This window comes from Coloeus monedula (assembly GCF_965178545.1).
Source record: "Coloeus monedula genome assembly, chromosome: 2".
Lineage (NCBI taxonomy): Eukaryota > Metazoa > Chordata > Aves > Passeriformes > Corvidae > Coloeus > Coloeus monedula.
This window is the reverse complement of record NC_138782.1, coordinates 42,602,355-42,618,365: the sequence shown is the minus strand read 5'-3', so window position 1 is coordinate 42,618,365 and position 16,011 is coordinate 42,602,355. Positions and strand designations below refer to the sequence as shown.

The 16,011-nt window shown below is 36.1% G+C and overlaps 1 protein-coding gene across 4 annotated transcripts in view; it reads left to right on the top strand.

Moving 5' to 3' along the window:
- PDE10A (phosphodiesterase 10A) overlaps positions 1-16,011 on the top strand; it is a 178,786-nt gene that overhangs the window by 61,396 nt on the left and 101,379 nt on the right. For all 4 annotated transcript variants that reach the window (XM_082276919.1, XM_082276918.1, XM_082276917.1 and 1 more), the window contains exon 2: positions 11,783-11,911. In XM_082276919.1, the coding sequence (XP_082133045.1) occupies positions 11,783-11,911 (129 nt within the window). The remainder of the gene's footprint in view (positions 1-11,782; positions 11,912-16,011) is intronic.

Genomic DNA, 16,011 nt, shown 5'->3' with positions numbered 1-16,011 from the left:
GTTTGCTGGAAAGACATGCCAGGGACTTGGATGAGTTTGACTATCAGGTACATTTGTTAGCTTGTGTAGTAACATGAACAGTGCCAGCACTATTAAGTCCTCAGAACTGCTGTTCACAAAATTACTAAGCCATTACTCTGTAAAATAATGTGACAGTGGTAGCAAAGGAGAAAGAGTAATGCACTAGTGTTTATGACTGCTTTTTGTCATTGATACCATATCCTTGTGAGACCTCCTGCTGCCATTTTTCTTGCAGTACAACATGGAGTCATTTTTTAGTTATCTTGGGTGCACTGGATTTTCTCCAGATCTTTCATGTCACTGTCAGTTAAACTGAATAGTATTAAAATTTATATTCTCCAGCCTACAGAAGTTGCAGTCTTGGAGGCTTTCCCAGAGTGAATCTGAAGGACTTTAAAAACGTTGATAGCTACCTATTTGTTAAATCTCTCTATTTTGTCTAATTTGATATTTTTGAAGTCCTTTTGTGTACTTCTCTTGTTGGATATTTTATGATGCAGCTTTTAACTGGCTAGTTCTGGCAGTGGATCAGTCTGTTTATGTGCTATCATTGTGATTTTTTTAGGTATGGCTTTAGTATTTTTTTTGTCATTGTATGATATTGTAAGGGACCTATCATGGGTTCATGAGAGCTATATGGCTGGTTAGCGAGCTGGACAGAAATCAGAATCTCAGCCCTCAGTACTGCAACACATTAAAGTGAAAATTTATGACCAGGCCTGTGGAAATATGTGTTTTATAGTGTCTGTCTTGTATGGACATATTTATTGTTTTAAAGTGTTTTCTGAATGTAGCTAATGGCCAAGTTCAAATAGGCTTTACACAGACCAGGTTGTTACATAGTGATTATTAGAAGCAATTCTACCAGAATGTTTTTCTTATTGAGTACTTTATCATCTTTCCCTGTGAAAAGTTTGTATAAATTGTTATAGCAAAGGCACAGTGCAGGATATGCATCCTGTGAATGTGGGAAATTTTTAAAACATGTTTCCTGAGTCCTGTACAAATACAAGCTCTCAGTTTTCATCTCTCCTGTTTTCCTTTCACTTCTGCTCTTCCCAACTCTTCTCCCCCCTTCCCAGTTCTTTTTCTTCTAAGGATGCTTTTTTGGAGGTGAACACATGTTTGTGAGCTACACTGTCTCCAAAACAAACAGAAGAGGGTGGGGAGATGATGAAGGGGAGGAGGACAGGGAAAAGATGCAGCTGCTCATTTTTAATTTTTGAAACTAGCTTTGAATTCTTGGCATTTGCTTAAGCTTTATAATAAAAACTAGGGGCATGGCTGAAACACTGTGTCTTTGTTCTACTGTGGTTACCAACAAGAAACTCTTATAATAGTAACAAATAGATTGTTTGAATTCTTGTCTAAAATAGTGTCGATGGAAGATGTTTTGCCAGATGAGATTGCGTGCATAGACCATTGCCACAGCAGTGAAAGCTTTTGGAAAAGCAGCCAACGCCATATGTTGTATTTTATTCTGTGGTGCCAACATCCAAGTCAGTAGAAGGTATTTTCATTTATTTCACCTGCCAGGAAGTAGAAATCCCTGTAGCATTTCTTCCTGTAATTCTGTGGAACCTGCTCAAGCTGTGTGCCCTCACAGCAAAGAAGGCCAGCAGCATCCTGGCTGCATTAGGAAGAGCACTGCCAGCAGGTCAAAGGGCGATCCTGCCCATCTACCCAGCCCTGGTGAGACACATCTTGAGTACTGGGCCCAGTTTTGTACCCCCCAGGGCAAGAGACATATGGACATAGTAGAGTGAGTCCAGTGAAGAGCCATAAAGATGATCGGGACTGGATTGTTCAGTTTGGAGAAAAGAAAGACTTGGGGAGGCATCTTATCTGTTTGTATAAGTATCTTATGGAGGGGGCAGTAAAACAGGTGGAGCCAGTTCAGGTCTTCTTGGCAGTACTCAGCAATAGAACCAAATGCATTGGGTACAAACTGAAACATGGGGATTTCTACCTGAACACTGGCACAGACTGCACAGAGTGTGGGGTCTCTTTCCATCCTTGGAGATACTCAAAGCTGACAGACCAGGAGCCTGAGAAACCCACTGTAGGTGACCCTGCTTGAGCACAGGGTTGATCTGGTGACAGTCTCTGGAGGTTGCCATTCTCAGTGAATCTGCAATTCTTGTGTGCCTCTGATTTGGTGTCTAGCTGAGAAACTGGACTATGTCAGATACCACTAAACAAGTTATATGCTCTCACATATTTTTCTGAGTGGTAATATTAGTGAAATAGTATTATTAACACTATTAGAGAAAAATTTGTGTTTGAGGAACAAAACTTGAAACAATGTGTGGAATGAGACGTGTTTGAGGCTTTGTTGCACAACTCTTCACATGTTAGTGAGCTCTTACCCACATAAGTAGTCTCACTGACGTCAATAGGACTGCTCCTGTAAGTGTTCACCAGTGCAAATAAGGGTTGCACAATGTGTCCTTGTCTGTGTTGTACAAGTGTATGTAACACAATATTTAATTATCACTTCAAACCTCCTTTACTTCAGTAGCGTATTCTTTAAAATACCTCAAATTATACTGCTTTTCCTAGGCTGTACTTTACTGACATAGAGATATCATTACATCCATCACCATACAATTGAGCACAGATAGCATCTCTGAAAAATTGTCTTTCCTTCTGTTCATTTATACAGCTGGAAAAAAGAGCTGACAGAAAAAAAAGGAAATAATTCTCTTTTTTGATAGTGTTTTAAATAAATTGGAGTTTCTAACTTTTTTCTGACAGTTTGATGGAGTCAGTGCTTTACTTCCAGTGCTTAATTAGTCTGAAGTTAGGCTTTCTATTCCCCACAAAAGAATTAAATAGGTTTTTTTTTACTTTTAAATATCAGTCAAAGTTCAATTTTGTATAAAGAGGCATCTTGTATCTATATTTTATAGTAATACAAAATGTAGAGTAAAAAGCGGTTTCCAAGATCAATTATATGATGCCAACTTTTTGTATTTCAACGTTATTGCTAAAACATCTGCTGTGTTTTAGTGTGCAGCGCTTTTGATGGTGTTGAGGGAAGGCTATGATGTACTCTCTAACATTCAAGTGATAAAGCCAGAGTCTCTGTTACAAAAACTTGATTTTTTTTGGAAGATTTTTAGGAGTTTTTGTATTTTAGAGGTTCCTTTCTTGTTGTAGGTATTTAAATTTTTGTCAAGGTACTTGAATTAGTTAGAGAGTTTTCTGGAACTACTGTAGGAATAGTTGAATAATTGCGTATGGATACTTGGAGTTAAATCTCTTTGGGATTGTGAAATGTTGTAAGAATACAGTGGTAAATTAGAAAAATGAGCCTGTTCCACTGTGTAAAGAGGATGGATGTTATTCATTCAGCCCAGTGGTACCTTTACAGAGAGTTGATTTGTAGTGCTGAAAACTCTTTCAAGGTAATCCTTAAAGTATGAAAGAAAAAATTAATTGTTTAAAGCTAAAATAAGAAAAATTGATACTGCAATTTGAATGGGCTATTAAAATTTTATTTATTTATTTAATAGGTACACCCATTTTGTACCTATTAGTAACCTGAAGAGACTAAATGGAAAATGCAATAAACTCTTTTACAGCTTAGTCTTTTATTTAAAATCAGATGTCTTTTTTAAAAAGAAGATGTGCTCCAGCTCAGCCTTCAGTTTGTTAGGCTTAATGTGCATCTAGCAGATGACATCCTTTGTGTTAATCAATAGGTCAGGATCTTGGCAGCACTTTCTGTCTTAAAAGAAATGAACCTGTAAATATCATCTCCAATCTTTAGATCAAATAAGAATAGCACCTTGCAGACTGCTCCTTGCATCCTTTCTGAAGTTTCCCGTTCAACAACTTATCAGGTTGGTGCACAGTAATTTCTTTGGACTTCAGCAAAGCTTTTGATTCTGTCTCACACAGGATTCTCCTGGAAAAAATGTCCAGCACACAGCTGGATAACATTGTGTTACATGATGCATGGGCAACTGGCTCACAGGTCAGGCACAAAGGGTTACAGTGAATGGGGTGACATCAGACTGGGGACTTGTCACTGGTGGGGTTCCACAGGGCTCCATCCTCGGCCCTGTGCTCTTCAACATCTTCATAAATGACTTGGATGCAGGACTTGAAGGAGTTACAGAATTTGTGAAACTCATCATCTAGACTAATTTGTATATTTTTCTAAATGTTTTATTTTAGCCATGATGACTAGAAAAATGCTGAGCTAGCATGGTTTGTTTTTGAAGAGCTTCCTTCCCATGAACCAGATCAAACATTTCTGGATGTGGCTGTGTTATATTTCTTCTACTAGTACTTTTTAGTGATGGATTTCTCTGGGTTTTGTACCTTCTCATTTTGTAAAGGGTGTGGCCTGTGTTTCTCTTTAAACATGCTAAGACTGTAAGTTTGGAGGGGATTTAAAGAGAATGACAAATCTGGTCTGTGGTGCTGCAGATATGGTCCTAGTACCACCGAAGTAGAGACTCTCAGGTGTCCAGTCTTGTTGCTAAGTAGCATGTTATGTGACTGTGTGTAGGTGTTATTTCAGAAGAGTCCTGTGCTCTGGGAAACTGTCCTAACATGTGTATTAACCTAAGTGTTAAGATGAAGTGGGGTGCTCCTTTCAGAAGAAAGAACATTCTCTGTCTCCAATTTAGTGAAATAACAGAGTGAGACTTGGCACAGGCATGTAATATCCCTTAAAGGTTTCATCATAGTGGATCTTGTTTGTGGAATAAGTTCAGTTATAAACAGGACTGCACATTTATATTGGTAAGTATATTATAAAGCATTTACAGAACTTTATTCATGAAAGTTTGTTTTAAGTAATAAATCAGCAGTAAAACATTGGTAGTAAAGGGAATGGGACAACTTTTAAGCCAGAAGAGCTTGCTTAAAAGGGAGCTACTCCACGATTAGGTGTCAGGTGGGAGGAAGACATTACATCAGCCAGAAGGTATTACTGGAGAAGACATAAATCAAGAACTTGGTCCCAACACCTGTTCTCAAGGGAAGAGTTAAGGCACTCTTACCTTGCTTAATCATTAGATTTTAAGTAGTTTAATTTGCAGCTGTATATGGTCTTTTAAGACATTAATTATGTGCAAGTTCTGAGTGACTTTACATTGTTCAAATGAGTTATTAATGTATTTTAGTATTTATTTAGTCTTCATTAAGACATGCATTACCCTTTAGGTATATTTTGGGCAGGAGCAAGGTACCCTGGCTCCATGTGTTGCACAAGAGAAAGAAAAAGGCAAATAATTATCCTGAGATGTTCCTTATACAGCTACAAATACATTCAGTATAATGCATTACTTATAATTATGTTAATAATTATTTTTATCAGTAACCTTAAGATGATCCATAACTTTCTCAAGCAAATGCTTGAAATTATTTGATTACAATTTGCAAGTCCTAGACCATGTCTGTAGTCCTTTTGTTAGCTTTTTCCAGAGTGTTAATTAAATTTCCAAATTTGGTTCCATCATGCACCTGGAAGGAGAATAAAGCTTTTTACAGACCCCTCGGAGTTACTCCAGTGTGCTAATGAGAATTGGAGAGAAGCTAATCTCAAATCAGGAGAGTAAGAGTTTTAAAAAGCCCCATACATCGACTAATGGATAATATTACAGCATAACAGTGTACATGCAGGATTATGCCATTCAGACAATTTGAAGTGTGTTTTGAAACCCTATGAAAAATGAAAGTTCAAATGAGAATACGTTGACTCCATTAGGCATACATATAATTCCTATGGACCGATTATAGGCCTTTAGCTCTAGCTAATGAAAACTGATTTCATCAAGAGTCTTACATGATTTTTTGCTTTTTAAGTTAATACTGAAGCAGTGCTCAGAGCTGCTAGTACTGTGCAGTTCTTGAGTGTTAGATTTTGGGAGACATAAGCAGATGAGTATCTGCAGATGTCTAGGGCTCAGGCTTGCAAGATGCTGATAATATCAGAAAAACCACCATGAAAGTTGGTGGAAACTAAAGGCCCTTATGTCCATGCCTAGCTCAGCATCTGGCATGTTCAAGTGCATCCATGGCTTTTTCATCAGGAGTATGGGATTTGAATTACAGGATACAGGATGCCGTGGTTGTTGATATTCTTCTGTATGAGCACATTCCAGCTCTGTTTAGCTGAGCTAGTCTTTATTTTCTCTCTGTAAAACTTCAGCAGTGCTGCTGACATTCTGGCTGAGATGTCACATGGCTACTGCTGTCATTTACATGTATATAGAGCCTGCAGGTTTATGCAGTGACAGGAGGCTGGTGCAATTAAACATTCACCTTTTAATGAAGATTTGAAATGATTAATAGTAAAATTTATTATCTATGAAACAAACATATGCCCTTTTAAAATACCCAAATCAGCAGTGAGGTGGTGAGGTGTTTTCAGGTACTGCTTTACTGGTTTTCACTGGTGATATGCCGGAGCCATGTGTTAGGTTTGTTCTAGCAATGCAGGTGGGATTTGGAGTAGGAGGGGCAAAAAAGGTGACTGGAGCTCCTCACAGACAAGCCTGTGAATTGATTTTTCAAGAAAAGAGAAGTTAAAGAGGTTTGACCATTCTGATTGCTTCTCATTAGTGATTATACTTTTTGCCAGACCAGTAATGTCAGGTTTCAGAGGGTTTGGGCACTTGGTCACATTACATTCCTGTGTATTTAAATGGATTAAGATAAAAAGTCTGACTTGAAAAGGATATTTCAAAACTGACTGTGCCTGTGGTTTTGAATCCCGATGCTTTGAACAAAGAAGGGATTGATTTAATGGGATTAATGCTTAATCCAAATGAAGCAATGTACACACATGCCTTGGATGTTTTTGAGAATAACTACAAATACCACTTATAAAGTTCTGTAGAAAAATACAGAGAGGTGATCTTTGTGTAAGTTTAGATAAAGGAGAACACAGGCAAAGCTGTGTTCAGATTAGGTCTTCTGGATGACTTTCAGATATTTCTAGTCTTCTTTTTTCATACAAGTATGATATTTATTTTCAAATGTTGATTTTGAGGAAGTGTGACACTTCTCTCTTCATAATTTTGTTATTTCAGGTGAGAAAAAGTATTTTCAAATTAGGCAGTTTTTCACTTTTATTTGAGGTATGGTTGTTTTCTGCTTCAGATGATGTTTTATCTTTATCACCACCATTATATTTCTCTTTCCCTTGGCTTGAAGGTTTTCTACGTGGTACAATATGTTGTTAGCTACTTGGAGATATTAAGACTTTGCCCATATTTGCTGTGACTCTGCGGCTCCTCTACTTTCAGGGAAGAATTGCTTCCTAAACCAAACAAGTTAATTTGTGTATTTTTTTTTCTGTCTGAATTACTTTTTTGTTTTTCTTGTTGTTAACAGATGCAACATTGACAACATTTATAGTTATTTCCTTTCATGTTTATTGGTAAAAGCCTTCTTGATATGTGAAATCCACCTGATTTCTTATAATGAATGACCAATGTATACCCTCACAATGTGTTTTCAAACCATTGGATCCAGTCTAAATGGGAAAAAGGTGTGCCAAATTCATCAAAGACTGTTGCAAAGGTTTTGAGGGAAGAAATGACTGCAGTCTTTCAGAGTGTAGCTGTCTGGGATAAAATGCTGACCCTTGATAAGTATTAGGCTGGCTCATCAGTTTTTACCCATTCTTCCCTGACTCCCCATGTGTCCCCCAGACTGGGAACCAGAAACTTTAGGTGAAAATTAAAATTCTTGCCTAATCATGAAATTTGATTAAGCTAGTGGTTTTAGAGAAAAGACCAAATATCACAACGCTAATGAAAAAATTGCAAGAATTGCTAATGACGTGTGTGACTCATGTTGATAAATGGAGCAGATTTTTAAACATAGCTCTAGGCTTCAATTCTTTCAGCTCATTCACAGTCAGTTCTTCTTTATACTGGGCTCAGTGAAGCTATTCTCAGAGGAGGGTGCAGTGTGACATGGATTAGGAGTCAGAGAGGAGAGCCATTAATTGATTCAGTACTACACAGGTTATCCAATATCTAAGAAAGGTTTTAAATATTTTAGGAAGCATAAAAAGCTGAAAGCAAAAATCTAGTGATTTTTGATTTTATTAATTTTTTTTTTTTCTTTAAAGGAAGGCGGTTGAAGACTGGCTCAAAAGCAAGGAATAATTACTGATAATTGATGTTTGAAGTGGTTTTGTTTCTTGGTTTATTTTTAAACCCAGCTATGCTATATCTGAGTTAGTAAGCAGTGCAAAGGAGCATTCTTATGCACTAGAATTGGGTTTTTGTCTGGAATGGTTCTCGGCATCGCATTTTCTAAGCCAGTTAGTGATGTCCTGGGCAGGTCTCAAATGTTGCTCTGGGGTAGGGTCAGGCCAGGAATGGTTCCCAGCAGGCAATCAAGCTTTCAGTTTTCCCTCAGCTTCATTGTTGGAGATCAAGAAAGCTTAGTAGTAAGAATGAAGGAGTTATAGGCCACTTGGTTTAATGTCAGTGAACAGCCCTACAATATTCAGTTTACTGGTCTAGACAAGCCTACAGTGTTTCCTTGTAGTACTATTATAATTTAAACTCACTGTGAGTTTTAAGATGCTGAATTTGGTATAATTTGTCACATCTGCCAAAACCCCATTTTCTTTCTTAAGATAGAAGTCCTAGTGTTTTATGCTTTTATTTTAAAGTGTTGATAGTCAGTCATTTTCCAAAGAGCATTTCTCTGACTTCTTAAGAGGACAGCAGCATATAAGACTGCAAGTGTTCGTTGTTTCTATCTCTCCTAAAATCCAACATAGACAGTATGAGGATGGTGGTAATCAACAGGGTGAATATTGATCACATTTATTATAAGAATCTTTCTGTTCCCTAAACTTTGTCCATTGTTTTGCTTTTTTCCTTCCTGGTCATTCAAATACACATTTTGTTTGAAACTATCTTCACACACTTGAGGCTTCCTGAAAAATGTCTGGGTCAGTACATGTAAAATGATCTACCTGCATAGTACTGCAATCTGTAACAAGTATTTCCTAATTTTTTCATATCTTAATTAGTTTTTTTTTTTTAGTGCTACAGATTTTGACTAATGAAGCTGTTGGTGTACTTACACTGGACAGTGGGAGATTGGTCTGTGAAAGCAGTTGATCTCTTTTAGGCTTCTAATTTACATTATCTTTAATGAAATGTAGGAGTTGTTGAAAAGAAACTTTGCTGGTAGATCAAAAGGAGAAACTAGGCTTGAGCAGGCCAGGCAATCACCTATTAAGCAGCCTGCAATGTTCACACTAGCTTTGTATGAGACAATGTGTCATTGCTAGTTTTGATTGTGGAGTTTGTGTGTATGTTTGGAGTGTGTTTTGATGCACCAGGCTAACAGTTGAGAGCTGACTGATAAATTGGCCTTAATCTATGTAGAAAATAGGTTTAAATTACTCCATTTTAACTCTGCAAACATAGTTGTAAATCCTGTTCTTCTTGCTCCCATCTATAAATCACACATTGAAAAAGCACATCTGCACAGATGCCTTTAGTGAAATAAAAAAGGGTAATGTAAAGACTGTTAAGGATTTCTTGTATCAGCTCCATGAATCACTTTTCTGCATAAGGTTAAAGCAGAGTTTTTACCTTTAGGTTGCGAAGTTGCATGATATCTGAATATTAAACTTAAGACCTGTAGACTGAAGTCTTATTTCAAATTGACGTTTTATTGAATTTTGATGTATGTATTAGAAAACCCACAACATTTAAAGGTTTGAATCAGGAAAGAAAGGTTATTTTCACTGAAGAAACAAACCAGTCCTTTCAGAAATCCAGTTGCTAATTTTATGATCTTTTCATGTCATAGTTTCTTACTAGAAGCAAAAAAGGGTTTTTTTTTGCAGTCTAAAGACAACTTGGAAGTAGCAGACATTTTATGAAAAGTGTGCTTTGATTGTTTTTCATGTAGAACTTCAAGGGCAGATAAATTTTTGACGGCTTTGTGATGGCTAAATCTTTAAAATGCAGTAGTCTTTTGAATGGTTCTTGAAACATGTTTCCTTAGCAAATTTTCTTACTATGGAGTTAGAAATACTTTTTCAAGGTACTGCATTTTTCTCATTTGAACAAATTACCGAATTATATTAATGAATTTGATTTTTTCTGAATGTGAGGTCATACCTGTATTGGCTTTAAAATCATCTTGTTCATTTGGCACTTGTACTTCTTTATAGCTGCATTATGATCTAACTTTACAAGCTATCACCTAAGGTTAAACAATCAAAGTAGTGGGGCTTTGCTTGTTTTCGCCCCACTTGCTGATTATCTACTTCTTTTATTGATTTAGGAGAAACCTTTTGTTCTTTACTAATGAAAATCAGGATGCTCACTCAATTAGCTCCTATTCAAGAGATTCAGATATGGGGAATTTCCTTAAGTGGCTATGTTGTTTTTTGAGGCTATGATATCCAACAGAAACTGTTGCCTTTGGATTAGGAGCAAGGGTAGTTTAAACCAGTTTTGGGCTGGTGGGGGCTGATGTGGTGGAGTGATGTGGTGCAGTCGGTGTGAGGAAAGTGACGTATGTGGTTGATGCCCTGCAGATGGGAGCTGTTGGTTTGTCTTCTGGTGTTGCTTCCTGAAGACTTTCATAGTAAACATTTATAAGAGATCTTAAATATTACCATCATTGACTAGCACTGAAATTGCACTACTGCTCTGTTCATCACGTTCTGATACTGTGCAAAACATCAAATAGGAGAATTGATCGGATTTCGTAGCATGAATACTCTCTGAGTGTTGTTCAGAGGGGTGATTCTTTTCTGCTGAACCTTGACTGCTTTCTGTGGAGAATTTACTATTATATTTAAATACACAAAACACAAGAGAAGATGGTGTATTTGGAGTCATGAGAGTGGTTGTAACTCCTCTTCCCCTCATATCTCATTAAGACTTTTGCATTCGGGGTGCCTGTGCTCTCTGTGACAGACTGGAGCAAAGTCCCTCAGGACAGGCATTTCTTATTTCTTCCCCCTTTGGAAAACCTCAGCACTGCTGGATTCACCTCCCTCTGGCCAGTCGTTTTTCTTGGGGGATTTGTGAAGTGTATAAACAGATTATAATTTTGTGAATTTGAAAATTTATTTATGAATGTCAAGGATCTGAGGTTCTGAATTTTTCTTCTTTTTCTAAAATGTTTACTGGAGTTTTCTTTTTGTTGCAGATATTGTAAATGCCTTTTATCTGCAATTATTTTCATTTTGATAACTAAATTACTAAAGTAATGGAAGCATGCATGTGAAAACAGTTTATTTATCTAAAGTAACTTAAGTAATTCTAGTATTTGAAAATTGCATATGATTTTCATGTTATATAATAGTTTGTGTTGATTTTGCTGCCATTTGCAGTGAGAATACTGAATTTGGTGCTCTATGAGACATCCCAGTTCACTTTCTTCTATCTCCTTCTAACCAGTTTCTTTATCAATATGTCATCTTGCATATCTTGGAACTAAGTAATTTTATAGTTACAATCATAGTCGCGAATTCCTACCTGGCTGTTTCTCCTGGGTAATGTCTATGTTTCTTTAGGGGACTTTTGTACACAGTATCCTGTATGGATACACTTTGCTTCTACCATTTTCTATATGACAGCTCATTTGTTTGACTGGATATTGCTCTCTCTGCTCTATTTAAATAGTCATATATTCAATCAGTGTGTTAAAGAAAAGGATATTGATTCTTGCTTGTCTCTAGGTGTTTTTTTCATATGAGGGAGTTCATACAAATAATGTAATCAATTAATGTTCTCTCTTTCAGGCCTAACAGATGAAAAAGTGAAGGCGTATCTTTCTCTTCACCCCCAGGTACTGGATGAGTTTGTGTCAGAAAGTGTAAGTGCGGAAACTGTGGAAAAATGGCTAAAAAGGAAAAATAACAGACAAGAAGGTAAGTACTTTGTGATTAATATTTAGCTTTGAACAGCTCAGTTATTTTCAGATTTAAAAAGGAAACCTGGTTTTGGTATAACTTGACTATTATAATTTTTGTGTTTAGGTTCTACCATTTTTTCGAAGGCAAAATAGGCTAACAATTTTTAAAAATATTTTGAACTTTTTGGTATTTTTATTTTGAAATATACTGGTACTAATTTTGGAAGTTTAGTTTACCCATTTTGAGTTGCAAATACTATCCATCAACCTGTAGTGTCTGTTCTGAGAACATAATTTGGTCTTCTTGGATCTGAAATTGATAAATTTTGAATTAAAATTATCCAGTATGCCTCAGTAAATTACTGGATATACCATCTCAAAAGTTCCTACTTGGAACATGTAATAAGTCAATTTTATATAAGAACAGTGACATAGAAGTTAAAACCCAGTGTGTTGAATTCTGGGGGTACTTCTGTTGGGTTGCTTTAGGTAAAATACCTTGCCAAATAGACCCAGAAAACTTTCTTTTGAGACAGCCTGGATTGACAATGATCATAAATTTTGTAATGATATTAAATTTTGTGAGATTGTCTGCAAACATAAAATTAATGCAATTCTAGCAATGATTTGTAATGTACCAGGTAAAATACAAAGGAGGAAATTACCAAGAAGGTTAGGTTAGAAACACTGATTTTGTTTTCTGGCTGACTTCCGAGGTGTTTAGGGTTTAAGTTCTGGTGATAATTCTCATTTTACATAGAGGGGCTATTGTTACTTCCTAGAAGATGGTGTTTTCTGTAGAAGATGATGGTTGACAAGGGATGGAAAAGGCTTTATCGAGCCGTTACTGTTTTTGGTGGTAATGACTATATATCATACTAAGGTAGCAGTAATTTTTGTTGCTTTAAAGAGATTACCTAACAGAACAGAAGTACATAGCAATAGACTGTTCACTACTTTCTTTATAGTTTGCAAACTGCAACACTGCAGGAGGCCTATTGTTATAATCCACAAATGCAATCAGAAAAACAATGTCATGAATCAAGGGAATAGGTTGTGACAATGCTTTTTGTAAGCAGAAGATAAAACAGAAACTAATACTTCTTATTTTTATGAGCTATGGTCATTTAAAAATAATGATTTTGTCTAAGGTGCTTGAAATCACTGTAAGAAATCATTGTATGTTTGAAACACAGTTTATAGTCTGGGTCAAGGATCTTGATGCTAAAACCAAGTAAGTGCTTTGGAAAATTTTTAGCATCAAGAATCATATTTTGCTAGTGGAATTTATTACCAGTTGCTCAAATTCTTGGGGGAGACTTTAAACTAAAGATATATTTTTGTGGGAGTCCTCATGCAAGTTTTTGAAGCGACTGCTAAAGCAAAGTAACTGTTGACCATTTTCCTAGCAAAGTTTTAGCATAAACAGGTGCAACAGTGGGATTTGTCTGTTTTTTCTTACACTTTAAAAACCCTGTATTATGGCTAATTTGCCCCAAACTTGTGTTAAAAGTGTCAAGCAATACTTATGCTACCATTATCATCCAACAGGTCTTTCTGCCTTCCCTGCTACTTCGCTTTTCCTGACAGTGATCTTTTAGGTGGCCATATTTATTACACTAAAGACAGTCATACAGATGTGGTTTCTTTAGTGTTGGATTTTAGACAAAAATAAGCAGAACCAGATTTAAAACTACACTTGCCAAGTCAAAAAGATTAATTTGAATGCATTTTGTTTATAGAATGGAACAGATACTGATGAGCCTTATCTGTGATTTTCTTCTGGAAAGATAAAGTCTATAGTCATATAAAATATTTCCGATAACAAAATATCCCAGTTTTTCAGAATGCAATATTTTCAGCAAAGAAATTTGCTAGATGATTTACTTAGCTCATGTTATGTATGTACAAATTCTGCTGCCTGAGTAATGGTGGCAGTGAGAAATGAGGGGGAGAGGATGGAACTGATTCTTTTGGTGTCAGCACGGATCTTTGGTGACTTAAAGTGGCTGCATAGCTTAAGTCACTTTACATCAGTAGGGGTATAATTTTCCCTCTATCCTTTTTGCTTCAGTCTAGTTTGCTTTACGAATGCTCACTTCATGTAATGTGTTACAGCCAGAAAAATAAGCTTTGTTTTTATTAGAAAGTTGCCAGGCAGATAAAGTGCTGTTTTAAGGTCTCTGGCTCAGTGTCTGTACTCTTACATGATGGTGACGCAGAACAGTCATTAACCTATATGCAGAAATGGTGTCCTGCCTGATTTGCAGACATCCAGCTGTGTGTACTCTGCAGCCAGAAGTCAGTGGGCCTGCAGCCAGGGTAGTTTATCTGAATTTCATTAGCATGAACATGAAGTGAAATGTCTGATTTGGACTTAAATGAACCAAAATTTATCTGTGACTGAGATTCACTGAATTAATTACTCTAGATGTTTTGGGGTTTTTTTAAACCTAAATTATTAAAAAGGATGGAAATCAGTAAATACTGCAGTGTTTAAGATATAACTATATCCCAAAATATAAGGCGTTCTATCGTCAGTGTATATGGCTTAAATGTGTCTGTCATGGTAAATGTTAGATTGAAAGTCGCTCATGTCTGGTTGATGGTGATGGTGATCTACCTGGGATAGTAGGACTTTTTTTCTTTAACTTGTGTTTTTTGTTTTCCTGGTATATTGGAGAAAAGCTTCAAAGATAGCATGGAGAAGGAATGCTGCTTATGCTGATACTTGGGTATTCACTGCAACTTTTTGAACCCTATTATCTACCAATAAATTACATGATCAAAACACACCCAGGCCTTGTATTGTTGCACACAGCCTTTCCAAACAACTTTGTAATACACAAGCACTCGAGTTTTAAATTTTTCCTATCCAGATCATGGCAGAGTTAATATGCCAGAAGGAGATCTTTTTTCTTTTCCAGATGCCTAGATATAATACTCAGAGAACTCATGAGACTTCTTCCATTGTCCTCTTTCCTTTCATATCATTCAAGCAAAAGTGGCAGATGATTTTAGCCAGAGCCATAATATTAGGAAAGCTTTAGACTCTGTCACTGGATAGATCCTCATCTCCCAACAAATTTCTCAGAAAAATATTGATAAATTCCAACCTTAATTATATTATTTGAAGCTTCACTGCCACAGCAAATAAGAGGCTAAGCACATTGATTATAAACCAGATGTGCATCTTTTACACTGTTGATACTGAATTTCATAGATGTCTTTCCTAATCTTTTTAATGACTTCTTATAATAAGAAGAAAGGACAAACTGTACTGACACAGAATTTCTACATGGAAAGCTGCCTATATCACTTAGGAAACTCATCACTTCCCATGGTCCTCATGTTCATCACAGTGCATGACAGTGTGCTTAATTACTGCTGAATCTGGACACATTAACAGATTTATACATTTTTTTCCCAGAAATATTTGCCAAAAACATGTAAAGCTATGTATAGTGGGAACTTAAAGTGCTTTGCCGTTGTTAATACAAATGCTGTTGTTAAGTAATTTATAAACACAATTAAAAAAAGAAAAAAGGAAAATAGTACATTTAGTACATGATATGACACTAATTATACTCAGAAGTTAAAATCTTTTAAGTGCACTGAAATTACTGCATTTCCAGGAACCTGAAATTTCATAACTGACCTGTTTAAAAAAAAAAAAAAAAAAAAAGAAGAAATTAGAAATTAGTTCCGTAGTATAAAATTGGTATGTTATTGCTGCAATATTTGAAATGTACTAGGCTGTATCATTGACACATAAAAGTTCTGTATGAAAAGGGATTTCTGGTGCTACAGTTTCAGGTTTTAAGATATCAGAATGATGGGATTTAAAGTTGGCTACAGTCCTGTAAGAGACGAAGTAATGAATTTTTGAGAGGTGTTGATATGTGTCTCTACTTAGGGAACAAGTCTGTACTTAGGTTTTTATTGTTAAGGAATACTGAAGTACATATTTCTACATTAGATCATAGTTACTCTGTTATTTACTGTTTTAATTATGTTATTTATTCCTGCTTTTAAAAGATGGTGTGTAGAGGAATGTTATTTGCACTTCGCCTAAGGTTGTTAAACAGCTGAGAGGATGGCTAACATGCATTTCCA